Genomic DNA, 12,882 nt, shown 5'->3' on the forward strand with positions numbered 1-12,882 from the left:
CAAGGCTCAAGGGGTAGAAATTTTCTCAGCCTGGTCTGTGCTTGTTAACAGGAGAGACTGCTCCTACAGGGATGGGATATAGTATTTAGTATTAGTATTTAGTAATGGCCGCATGGTGCAAGAAAGCCTATGGCTTATGCTGCACCAGCCAAAAAATAAAAATAAAAATAAAATAAAACAATGATAAAAAAAAAGAATAATAATTAATAAAAGAAAAGGAAATTAAACCTATCATCCTATGCGTTTCCCTCACTCAAAGGTACTATCCAGATGACCTTTGAACCTCCCCAAACTATCAGCCTCTACCACCCATGTAGGCAACTTATTCCAGTAATTTATAACTTGCTGGCTAAAATAAAACTTCCTGCAGTCCAATCTAAACCTTTCCCCCCGTAACTTGAATTTACGTCCCCTAGTTCTAGCATCATTTATAATCTTGAAAATTTCATCCTCATTCATTTTACTGATGCCTCTCAGAGCCTTAAACACCTCAATCAAATCTCTAAGGTGTCTAGTTTCCAAACTCTGCAACCCACATATTCAAAGTCTTTCTTCATAAGGATGCCCTTTTGCCGATCTCGCCAGGCGAGTTACCCGTATTTGCACCCTTTCAAGAAGCTCGATGTCTTTCTTTAGGTGCGGTCTCCATACCTGAACACAGTATTCCAAGTGTGGTTTAACAAAAGCCTTATATAATGGGATTATCACGTCCCTATATCTACTTGCAAAAGTTCGATAAATCATCGATAGCACACCATGGACCTTCCTTGCAACTTGTTTACAATGCTCAGAGAATTTCATGTCTGATCGTATCGTAACACCCAAGTCCCTTTCCTCCAGTACTGGGTTTAGTTGAACTCCACCAAGTGAATAAGTTATTTTGGGATTACTGTTTCTCAGGTGTAATACCTTACACTTTGTTGGATTAAAGCATAGCTGCCATTTTTCTGACCATTCCTGAAGTCTATCTAGGTCTCTCTGAAGCTTGACAGTGATCATTAACTACTCTACCAATTATAACATCATCTGCAAATTTAGACATCACACCCTCTATCCCTTCATTGATGTCGTTTATGAAAATTAAAAACAACAGTGGTCCTAATACTGATCGCTGGGGAACCCTACTTCTTACATCAACTCAATCTGAGGAATGGCCATTTATCACAACCCTCTGCCTCCTGCCCTGAAGCCATCCTGCTATCCATCTAAGGATTTTACCAGTGATTCCAACCTGTTCCAGCTTATAAAGCAACCGCTCATGTGGGACTGAGTCAAAAACTTTGCTGAAATCTAAATAAACAGTGTCGAAATTATTCCCTAAACCCAGTTTGTGAGTGACCCTTTCAAAATAGTGAACCAGATTTGTTAAACATGATTTTCCCTTTACAAAACCATGCTGAGTATCCTTGAGAATTTCAGTTCTATCCAAATGATACTGAATTCCACCCTTGATCATTGCCTCCATGATTTTCCCTACCACTGAAGTCAGACTGACAGGTCGATAATTTCCCACTTCACTCTTAGAGCCACATTTATGTATGGGAGAGACATTGGCACTTTTCCAATCCAACGGAATCTCCCCAGAGTCTAGTGATACTCGCATAATTAGCGGTTCAATGGTTCAATGTACTCACTTCCCGCCTCCCTTAAGATTATAGGGTATATTCCATCAAATCCAGGAGCCTTATTGGCCTATAGGCTTGAAAGTTTTTTCATTAAATAATCTTGCGAAATTTCAATATCATTAATTACATATTTTTCAACTTCGCTCCCACAATTTCCCAGTGCCACAAAAGGTTTTTCATTTGTAAATATCGATGCAAAATAACTGTTGAGTTCACCTGCAACGGCAGCTGGTGTATTTAATATTATCCCCTTTCCCTTACGTAAAGGTCCGATCTGGTTTGTCCTGCTCTTCTTGGCATTTATATATGTGAAGAATTCCTTCCCCCCCCTTTTCTCTGTTTGCTAGTGATTTCTCATAAACTGCCTTTGCCTGTCAAACCTTTTCTGTGGCTCTATTACAGATCACACACACACACATATATATATATATATATACAGTAAACCCCCGCTATTTGCGGGGGTTATGTTAGCATTAGCATTAGTAGAGGCATTTGATGCAAGAAAGCAAGCTTATGCAGCATCAGCCAAAAAAAAAAAAAAATAAAGTAAAATAAATAAATAAAAAATAACCACTTCCACTTCACCCCTCTGTTCGTTCGAAATACCTGTCCAGCTGAGCCTTAAACTTATTTAGGCTATCAACTTCCACGACAAGGGATGGAAGTCTGTTCCACCTACCAACCACCCGCTGGCTAAAGGCAAATTTCCGCACATCTATCCTACATCTGTCTTTCCTCAATTTGAATTTATGCCCTCTCAGGTGATTATTCTGAGCAAGAGGAAGAATCTCATCAGCATTGAGCATGCTCAAACCATTCAAGGCTTTGTACACCTCTATCAGATCACCTCGCTGGTGCCTAGTCTCCAGACACTGTAATTCACAAAACTTAAGCCTTTCTTCGTAAGAGCACCCCTTTGTTCCATTCACTAATCTTGTTGCCCTTCTCTTTACTCGTTCCAGCAGCTCTACATCCTTCTTGAAATGAGGCCTCCAGGCCTGTATACAGTACTCTAGGTGTGGCCTGACCATTGCCTTATACAAGGGAATAATCATTGCTAGAAAAATTCCTATATATCATTGACAATACACCATGAGCTACTCTTGCAGCCTGTCTGCACTGCTCAGAGAACTTCATATCTGCCTGCACAACCACCCCTAGGTCCCTTTCATTCTCTATCACTGTCAGTGTAGTACCACAGAGTTGATACGTTGCTCTGGGGTTGCTGTTTCCCATATGTAGCACTTTACATTTGTCAGTGTTAAACTTCATTTGCCACCTCAACCTTTCCAGATCCTGTTGCAGCAGCATAGTGTCAGTAGTGTCCTTGACAACCCTGCCAACCTTCGTATCGTCTGCAAACTTGGACATTAAGCTTGATATGCCATCATCAATATCATTTATAAATACAGAAAACAATAACGGACCCAATACTGAACCCTGAGGGACTCCACTAATAACATTAGTCCACGATGAGCAGTGTCCATTGATTACCACACTCTGTCTTCTCCTCCTCAACCACCCCTTTATCCATAGCAGCAATTTGCCTTCAATGCCACACTGCTCCAATTTGTGCAGCAGTCTTCCATGTGCAACAGTATCAAAAGCCTTTCTAAGATCCAAGTATATAATATCAAAGTTATTCCCTGCATCCAGTTTTTTTGTGACTGCATCATAGTATCCAATCAAATTGGTCAGGCAAGACTTCCCCTTAACAAAACCATGCTGTGTCTGAGCTATAACTGAAGTCTTGTCTAGATGATCCTGCAGTGCTTCTTTAACCAGTGCCTCCATTAATTTTCCTGGAACAGAAGTTAAACTAACAGGTCTATAATTACTTGTGTCGCCCTTTGATCCTCCTTTGTGAATTGGGGTCACATTTGCACATCTCCAGTCCATGGGTACTTCCCCTGAGTCCAAGGAAGCTCTCATAATTATGGTTAAGGGTTTCCTTACTTCCTTTGCTGCCTCCTTTAATATAACTGGATAGATCCCATCCACCCCAGGTGCCTTTCTTGTATTTATCTTCAACAATTTCTCCTCCACTTTACTCTCAGTTATTACAAGATTCTCTAGCTTACTGCTAGGGTTGAATACACCTCTGGCATTCCCCTCGCTGAATAACTCCTCATGTGTGAATGTCGATGCAAAATATTCATTTAGTTTGTTAGCTACCTGAGCAGGGTCATCAACAGTTGACCCATCGATATCAAGTGGACCAATCTGATTCATCCCCTTCCTTCTAGAGTTTACATAAATAGTTATACTTAAATAGAAAGGGTGTAAGTATATTTGCTGATGCTATCGAGGCACTGTTAAGCAGGTCGGAAAACTACTAGCTTGGGGGGGGAATACACAGACTAATAGATTAACAGTAGCCGCTGGCAGAGATGAAAGTGATTCTTGCACTTCTTCTATTGGAATGAGCAACAGCCTGGAAAACAAGGTGCAGGGGATCTCAGAGACTGCTGGGAGTCATTGTTTAACAAGTAAATACATGAGCTGTGTTAGGGTAGCTAAGAATAGAAACAGTTGCATGTATACTTGCGAGTACACCAATGCTAGGAGTTTGGTAAATAAATTTGATGAATTTCAGGTGTTGGTCAAAACATCAAAGGCAGTTATTGTTGGAATATCAGAGACGTGGTGTTACGCAGATATAAGGAATTGAGACATGGAATTTGGGGAGTACAATGTGTTCAGTAAGGACAGGAAGGGAGAAGGGCTTATGCTGTTATTTAAGAAACACATAAAATCCAAGGAAGTACAGCCAGTCAACATGGCTGGACAGTGCAGTGTCGTATCAGTTTGGTGTGACATAAGCACTGGGTAAGCACAATTGACAGTAGGAGTGTGATATAGGCCTAATGACTCTGATGAGTATAATAAACAATTGTACAATGAAATAGGATGAGCCAGTAAATCAGATTGTCTTATAATGGGAGATTTTAATTTCCCAGATATATACTGGAATTTGTGAGTTGGTCACTCATACACTAGCAAGGCTTTTGTGGATTTATTGGATGATTGTTTTCTACAGCAGCATGTTTGGTAAGCAACTAGAGGAAATAATATTCTTGATCTGACAGTAGTGATTCTTCATGCATTAAGATTCTGCATATAAAGGAACCACTAAGTGGCAGTAATCACAGTGTACTGAAGTGGGATTTACTCAAAGAGGTAACTACCATCAGGGGTAAAGGGAAGGGTTTTTTCTTTCGTAAAAGTGACTACGGAGGTCTCAGACAGTATTTAAATTCTATACGGTGGGACCAACTGGTGCTGTTACCAACAGCAAATTCAAAATAGGAAGCATTCAAAGAATTAATCTTGGAAGCTACTAGGCTTTTCATACCAACTAAGAAATATTGTTCAAGGTTTAGGGCTAAATGGATGTTAGATGAACTAATGAGACATGTGGTAGAGAAGAAAAATGCATGGGATAGATATAAATTAACAGGTGACACAGAAGCCTATGATAGATATAAGCTGGTCTGTAACCAAGTCACAAAGGAGGTTAGACAGTCAAAGGTAGATTGCGAGAGATCTTTGGCAAAGGATGCAATGAAAAATAGCAAAGAGTTCTTTACCATCAATGTCAACAAAACTTGATATTGATGGTTCAACTTTTGATGATCCTGCTCAGTAAGCTAACAAACTAAATGAGTATTTTGCATCTACATTCACACATGAGGAGTTATTCACGGAGGGGAATGCCAGAGGTGAATTAAACTCTGGCAGTGAGCTAGATGATTTTGTAATAATTGAGAGCAAAGTGGAGGAGGAATTGTTGAAGATAAACATAGGGAAGGCACCTGGGGTGGATGGGATCTATCCAGTTATATTAAAGGAAGCAGCAAAGGATGTAAGCAAACTCTTAGCCATAATTATGAGAGCTTCCTTGGACTCAGGGGAGGTACCCATGGACTGGAGATGGACAAATGTGACCCTAATTCACAAAGGAGGATCAAAGGGCGACAAAAGTAATTACAGACCTGTTAGTTTAACTTCTGTTCCAGGGAAATTAATGGAGGCACTGGTTAAAGAAGCACTGCAGAATCATCTAAACAAAACTTCATTTATAGCTCGGACACAGCATGGGTTTGTTAAGGGCAAGTTTTGTATGACCAATTTGATTGGATACTATGATCTGGTCACAAAGAAACTGGATACAAAGAATAATTGTGATGTCATATATTTTGACCTCAGAGAGGCTTTTGATACTGTTGGCCACGGAAAACTGCTGCACAAATTAGAGCAGTGTGGCATTGGAAGCAAATTGCTGCTATGGATAAAGGGCTAGTTGAATGGGAGAAGACAAAGAGTGGTAATCAATGGACACTGTTCTTTATGGACTAATATTATTAGTGGAGTCTCCCAGATTTCAGTGTTGGATCCACTGTTGTTTTCTTTATTTATTAATGATATTGATGATGATATATCAAGCTTAATGCCCAAGTCTGCAGACAATATGAAGTTGTCAGCAGGGTTGTTAATGACACTAATTATAGTATACCGCTGCAACAGGATCTAGAAAAGTTGAGCAGATGGGCTGAGAGGTGGCAAATGAAGTTTATCATTGACAAATGTAAAGTACTACATATGGGAAACAGCAACCCCAGAGCAACGTATCAATTCTGTGGTACTACATTGACAGTGGTTGAGAATGAAAAGGACCTGGGGGTAATTGTGCAGGCAGATATGAAGTTCTCTGAGCAGTGCAGACGGGCTGCAAGAGTAGCTCATTGTGTCTTGTCAATGATATACAGGAATTTTTCTAGCGTGTATAAGGAGGTGATTATCCCCTTGTATAAGGCAATGGTCAGGCCACGCCTTGAGTGCTGTATACAGGTCTGGAGGCTTCATTTTAAGAAGGATGTAGAGCTGCTGGAACGAGTATAGAGAAGAGTAACAAGATTAGTGAATTGAACAAAGGGTTGCTCTTATGAAGAAAAGCTTAAGTTTTGCAACATGCAGCGTCTCAAGACCAGGCACCTGCCAGGTTATCTGATTGAGGTGTATAAAGCCTTGATTGGTTTGAGCATGGTCAATGTTGATGGGATTCTTCCTATTGTTCAGAATAATCACCTGAGAAGGCATAAATTCAAATTGAGGAAAGACAGGTGTAGGATAGATGTGCGGAAGTTTGCCTTTAGCCAGCGGGTGGTTGACTGCTGGAACAAACTTCCATCTATCGTTGTAGAAGTTGATGGCTTAAACAGAATCACGGCAGAACTAGACAAACATTTGGAGCGAGTGGATGGGTGAAATGAGGAGGTTTTTTCTTTTTTTTGGCTGATGCTATACAAAAGGCACATGATGCAAGAAAGCTTGCTTTCTTGCATCATATGCCTTTGCTAATGCTAATCTGAGCATATTGAAGTAGCACACTCTGATTACTGTTATTAACTACTGTGCTCACTTCTGTATCATCAAACTGGAAATACTTATATCAGTATCATTAATACATATTAAAAACAGTAACGAGCCGAAAGCTGACCCTTTCCTCATTGCAGTAGTCCATGAAGATCAGTTTCCATTTGTAACCACTCTTTTGTCTCTTACAACTTAACATCTCTCTATCTATAGTAGTAACTTTCCCTAATGCCACATTACTGCAGTTTTTTCCAACAATAGTACACATTGTATATACCGACCGGGCTAGCCGGGTGGGTAAAGTGCCTGCCTGGCAACCAAAGGTCGCGGGTTTGAATCCCGCCTCAGGCTTGGATCAGAGTAGTGCAAAAACCTTGGGAGGTGCATTATGGCCACAGAAGCCGATGTGCCAGCAACTAACAAAAAAAAAAAAAAAAAAAAATCCCCATTGTATATGTTTTCAAAGGCTTTACAAAAATCTAAGTAAATGATTTCAGAATTATTCTTTGCATCCAGTTCCTTTGTGACAACCTCATAGTGGCTAATCAGGTTGGTCAACCTTGCCTTCATAATTTGCATCACCTCATATTTCTGGAAAATTTTTGAATGTACCATGTATAAGTATTTTGAGTACTTAACAGTCGACTTAATATAATGCCTTTCATGACAGTACAGTGGTTTTTCCAACTGTCACTTATTTGGATTGGTTTGGGTTCAAATCTCAACAAAGGCTGGAGGAACTCTTAAAGGCTTTCTCAGTCAGGGCTGTAGTTGGCTTCTCATGTGGAGGAAGTAGTCCTCCATGAGTTCTTCAGAGTTTTTAAGCCCATAAAACATGTAAATTGACCCAAAAATACTCATATGTATGGACATAATACACTGGTGCAACATGTCTTGAAATGCTTGAAGTGTGCTATAACGCCAACAACAACAAAAGACAATAACTTCATCAGACTTATTTTCCGTAGCAAAGCCTTAATATGTTATAACCCTGTATACATCTCATATTTAATTTAATAAGCATTTTAAGTTAGGTTCTTATTTTAACAAATGAAATTTTTATTTGGATGGCATTTATTAATGGCTACATACAGAACTTATAAACTGAAAAAATGTGCAGGGCCTTCTCAAGAAACATGATGCATTTGAAGCTGATTTTGCTATCCACCGTGAAAGATGTATTGCAATTGCATCTGAAGGTCAGCAACTAATCACTGAAGGCAATCACCATTCAGAGAGTATTGCTCAGCGTTTGAAGCAGCTGCAAGATCATTTAAATACACTGGATAACAGGGCAGCATACCGTAAGAAGAAACTGAAGGACAATTCTGCTTACTTACAGTTTATGTGGAAGGCTGATGTTGTGGAAAGCTGGATTGGTAAGTAGAGATTTGCATCTAGATTTTCCATTCCACCTGTTTTGTTATTATATGATATGATATGATGTCATATCATATCATATGATATGAATTTTACATTTAAATAATTTTTAGATTTTTTTTTAACCTGGCAACAGATTATAAAGACCTGTCACAAAGACTTTTTCATTTCTAATAAAAATGGGATGTGACCCACTAAGCCCAACTGTTTCTCAACTGTTTTTGGTATTTTAAAATTCTGTTTGCAGTATACTAATTATCCTTTTCCCAATGAATTTCAATACTTATTAAATTTATTTATTTATTTTTAGTGAAAAGTTTAAATTTAAAGGTATGTTTTTTACACTTGTTATTTTCAGGATAGAAAACTTTTATTTATTCTGTTGGACAGAAAAAAAAAACACTGTAAACATAAAATATAAACAGTAAACTATTGGATACTTTCATTTTCAAGTTCATAAAACTATTAAGTGTGCACAAATTCAAACTAATGCATGTGCATATATTTCTCTGTTTTGTCAATTTCGCATAACAGCTCTCCATAAGCAATATATATCTTTTTGAAACTGCAGAAGTAAAACTTTGTTTATATTTAGGAAGCCAGACAGAGAAAGAGCCACTAATCTTGAATTGCTGATTAAATTTTTTTCTTAATTTGAACAAATTAAGAAAAAAATTATTAAAAAATTGTCATTTATGTTTCACAGAGCATTACATTTTTTTTTGTGTCTGTTTGAAATGGCTTATATTCTAATGGCAATAGCATTCCTTCCTCAGAGCCTTTATGATTAGTGGCTTTACCATTTTCTGTCTGTTTGGAAAGGTCTAAATTCAAGTCCTTTTGCTGTTGTGGACCTTCACAAAGACTTTTTTCATTTGAGCTGTAGTCAGACAGTCTTAGGCAGAGGGACAAGGTCCCACCCACTGAGAATTATTCCTGATTTTTTTTTTCTCATAGACTTAGAAAGGATCTCATGAATGCAGGCATAATTTGCACAGTTCCCACTGGTTTAGCCAGTAGGGGAACTTTCTGACTGTCATAGTGGGCTGTTTCTATAAAGGTGGGACATAAGACCAAAGTAAGGAAGCAGAAGAAGAAAAATAATCCCCTTTCCATCGATTCTAAATTGGTTGTCTTCAATTTTTTAAATAATAGTCTTCAATCCTAATCTCTTTACTCAGTATAGAATTTCAAGTATAATTAATTCTTGTATGCTTTGAGTTTTATTTTTGCTAACACTTTTTTATTTTTCATTTATCACAGTTGATATATTTCTCTCTCTCTCTCTCTCTCTCCATCTTGGCTGTCACACTGATATCTAATTTTCCAGGCACATTATGGGCTTGCTGCCATTGTGCCGTAAAGCCTACAAACAAACAAACAGACATCAATTTTTCCACACCATATAGAAAAGCCTTGAGTTTGATCCCATTTGGACAAGAGGAACTTTTATTAGCTTTTTTCATACAGAGAAAACCTATGCAAGCTAGGTGGTAGATGACTCTCATCAATACCACCACATTGCTTATTGGAGGCTTGAAGTGGTGGAACCCATATTAGTCTCTAGAGCTAAGTTCCGGTCAACCCTTCCATCATGTAGTATGATTGATGACTTTTGAGGTTATGATGAACATCATGGCGAAATCCAATCTTCCTTATATTTCAAGAGTACAGCTCTAGTACACCGGACCGAACCTATTGGTAACTCTCTAGGAGGCTTCCGGATCAGCTAGTGTATAATCTTGCTACCTCTACTCTGCCAGATAGTGACTGGATGGAGTCCGAGTAGTGTGTATGCGAGGAGCATTGTCGAGGCCACGTTATGTCAAGGATCTGGGTATATTCTTACCATGTGTACGCCATATCCAAAAATTTCATTACTTCATACAGCATGTCCCACCCACTTTTTCTTATTATTGAATACACCATGAATTGTCAAACTAATAGAGCAAGCTTATCTGTGAAAAGATCTAAACCTCCCAAGCACTTCCTAATTCATTTCACAAATATAGGTGATCTCAATTCTAATCTCAACGATGTCCATTTCCACTTGCAGTCTGCCAAACCCCATGTACTTTTTCTGACAGAATCTCAGTTATCGGTTGATTCAACTACTGCTCATCTCAGTTGCCCAAATTATTCACTGTATGATTCCTTTCGCCTCAAAGGTGGTACTTGTGCATATGTCCATTCTGATATTCCCTGTCAGACTTGGCAATTTGGAATCTCCTCTCTTTGATTTTCTCTGGCTTAAAATCTCTCTACCTCATTGTGTCAAATTCATCTGTTGTCTCTACCATTCTCCCAACTCCACTAATCACTTGAAGCTCTTTGACTTATTCTTTGCAACTTGACTTTCTCCAGTCCAACTTTCCTAACAGAGAGGTAACTTTCCTTGGTGATTTTATTGTTCACAACTCCAGCTGGCTTTCGTTTTCTAGTCACACTGACCCACTTGGTCGAGATGCTGAGGCTTTTGCAATTACTAATGACCTTGCACAGATTGTTCATTTACCTACAAGAATACCAGACAATCCTAATCATACAGCCAACACGCTTGATCTTTTTCTCACAAACAGCCCTTCTAAGTACACGGTCGAAGTGAGAGGTCCTTTAGGCACTTCAGATCACAACTTGGTGATTGTCTCTTCTCCAATGGAGCCTTTATCTCATGGCTATTCCCAACCTCGTGTTCTTTGGCATTACAAGAATGCAAAATCGGATGACCTGCAAGATTTCTTTTCTTTTTTTCCTTGGTCGGGTTACTGTTTCAAAACTTCTGATGTCAGCGTTTGCTCAGATCGTGTCAGTGAAATTATTCTTGCAGGAATGGAATCCTTTATCCCACACTCCACTTTAAAATCTCATCCTTTATCTAAACCTGGGTTTTCCAATAAATATGCTAAGGTTGTTCAAGAGAAGAATGTTGCATATCGTAATTGGCTTGTTTCTAATTCTTCAGTTTCATTTCCTGCCTACACCAAAGCTCGCAAAAATTGTAAAGCAGTTATTAATCAGTCCAAACTAGAGTTTGAACAGGCTAAGAGTAGAAAACTTGCTTCTTGCCCTAATGGTAGTCGAGCATTCTGGTCTCTTGCCAAAGCTATTGGCTGCAACTTTTGCCCATCTCTGCTCCCAACTCTGTCCAAACCAGATGGTTCTGTTTTCACTTCAGCAAAGGATAAAGCTGACCTGCTAGCATCCCATTTTTCTTCCAACTCATGTATTAATGATCTTGGTAAAACACCTCCCACCATTCCCAACACACTCCATTCAGTGCCTCCTGTGGTCTTCCATCAAAAGGATGTCAGAAGGATTTTGACGAATCTTGATGCTAAGAAAGCCCCACGTCCCGATGGTATTTCTCCACTTATTCTCAAAACCTGTGCTTCTGAAATTACCCCTATTCTTTTCCGCCTTTTTTCACTTTCTTATTCCAAAGTTGTTTTTCGTTTTGCTTGGAAATTTGCTCATATCCAGTCAGTTCCTAAAAAGGGTGACAAATCCCTCCCATCCCATTATCGTCCCATTGCAATTACTTCTACTCTTTCTAAAGTAATGGAGAAATCAATTAATTGCCAACTCTTAAACTACATAGAAACCTTCCGTCTGATCAACGATCGCCAGTATGGATTCCGTCAGTGTCGATCCACTGGTGATATTCTGGCTCATGTTACTCATTTATGGACTAATTCAATGGAAAGGTTTGGTGAAACACAAGTAGTTGCTCTTGACATCTCAAAGGCTTTCGATCGTGTTTGTCATAAAGGTCTTCTAAACAAGCTTCCATCTTATGTTTTGCCAACTGTTTTTAGTAATTGGTTATCCAGTTTTCTCTCTGATCGCTCACTGAGGGTGATGGTAGATGGCTCTCTGTCTTCTAACTTTTTCACTAATGCCGGTGTCCCCCAAGGTTCAGTTCTTTCCCCCACTCTTTTCCTCTTGTATATTGATGAACTTCTTCCATTGACTGTTAATCCTATCCATAGTTTTGCTGATGATAGCACATTGCATTCCACTTTCCATTTTGAGAAACCTTGCCCTGCTCAATCAGCTTCAACTTCTCGAAAATCTGCTTCCAATTTCTTAAACCCCAATCTTCAAGTAATTCTCCAGTGGGGCAAAGACAACTTAGTTGATTTCAACCCTTCTAAAACTCAGTCTTGTGTTATATCTCGCAAAAAGGATTCTTCTGCTCCTATGCTTATCTTTAGTGACACTCCAATTTCTAGGCAAAATGATATCTTTTTTGGGGATTACTCTGACTTTTAATCTCTCTTGGCACAAGCATATTACAAATGTTGCTTCTTCTGCATCTAAAACACTTGGTTTTCTCTTTTGCTCTCAGCGTTACTTTTCTTCCAAACAGCTGCTCACTCTGTATAAATTGCAAATCTGCCCTGCCATGGAATATTGTTCCCACATTTGGGGCGGTGCCCCCAAAACCTCTCTCAGTCTTCTTGATTCCATTCAGAAGTGGGCAGTTAGGTTAATTAATGAT

General features: G+C 39.0%; 1 protein-coding gene across 2 annotated transcripts in view; it reads left to right on the forward strand.

Moving 5' to 3' along the window:
• The window catches only part of LOC150087841 (spectrin alpha chain-like), a 455,664-nt gene that overhangs the window by 348,333 nt on the left and 94,449 nt on the right, over positions 1-12,882 (forward strand). For both annotated transcript variants that reach the window (XM_090369231.1, XM_090369232.1), the window contains one exon: positions 8,122-8,380. In XM_090369231.1, coding sequence (XP_090225357.1) covers positions 8,122-8,380 — 259 coding nt within the window. The remainder of the gene's footprint in view (positions 1-8,121; positions 8,381-12,882) is intronic.

This window comes from Mastigoproctus giganteus, chromosome 3 (genome assembly GCF_048544385.1).
Source record: "Mastigoproctus giganteus isolate SK-2022 chromosome 3, ASM4854438v1, whole genome shotgun sequence".
Lineage (NCBI taxonomy): Eukaryota > Metazoa > Arthropoda > Arachnida > Uropygi > Thelyphonidae > Mastigoproctus > Mastigoproctus giganteus.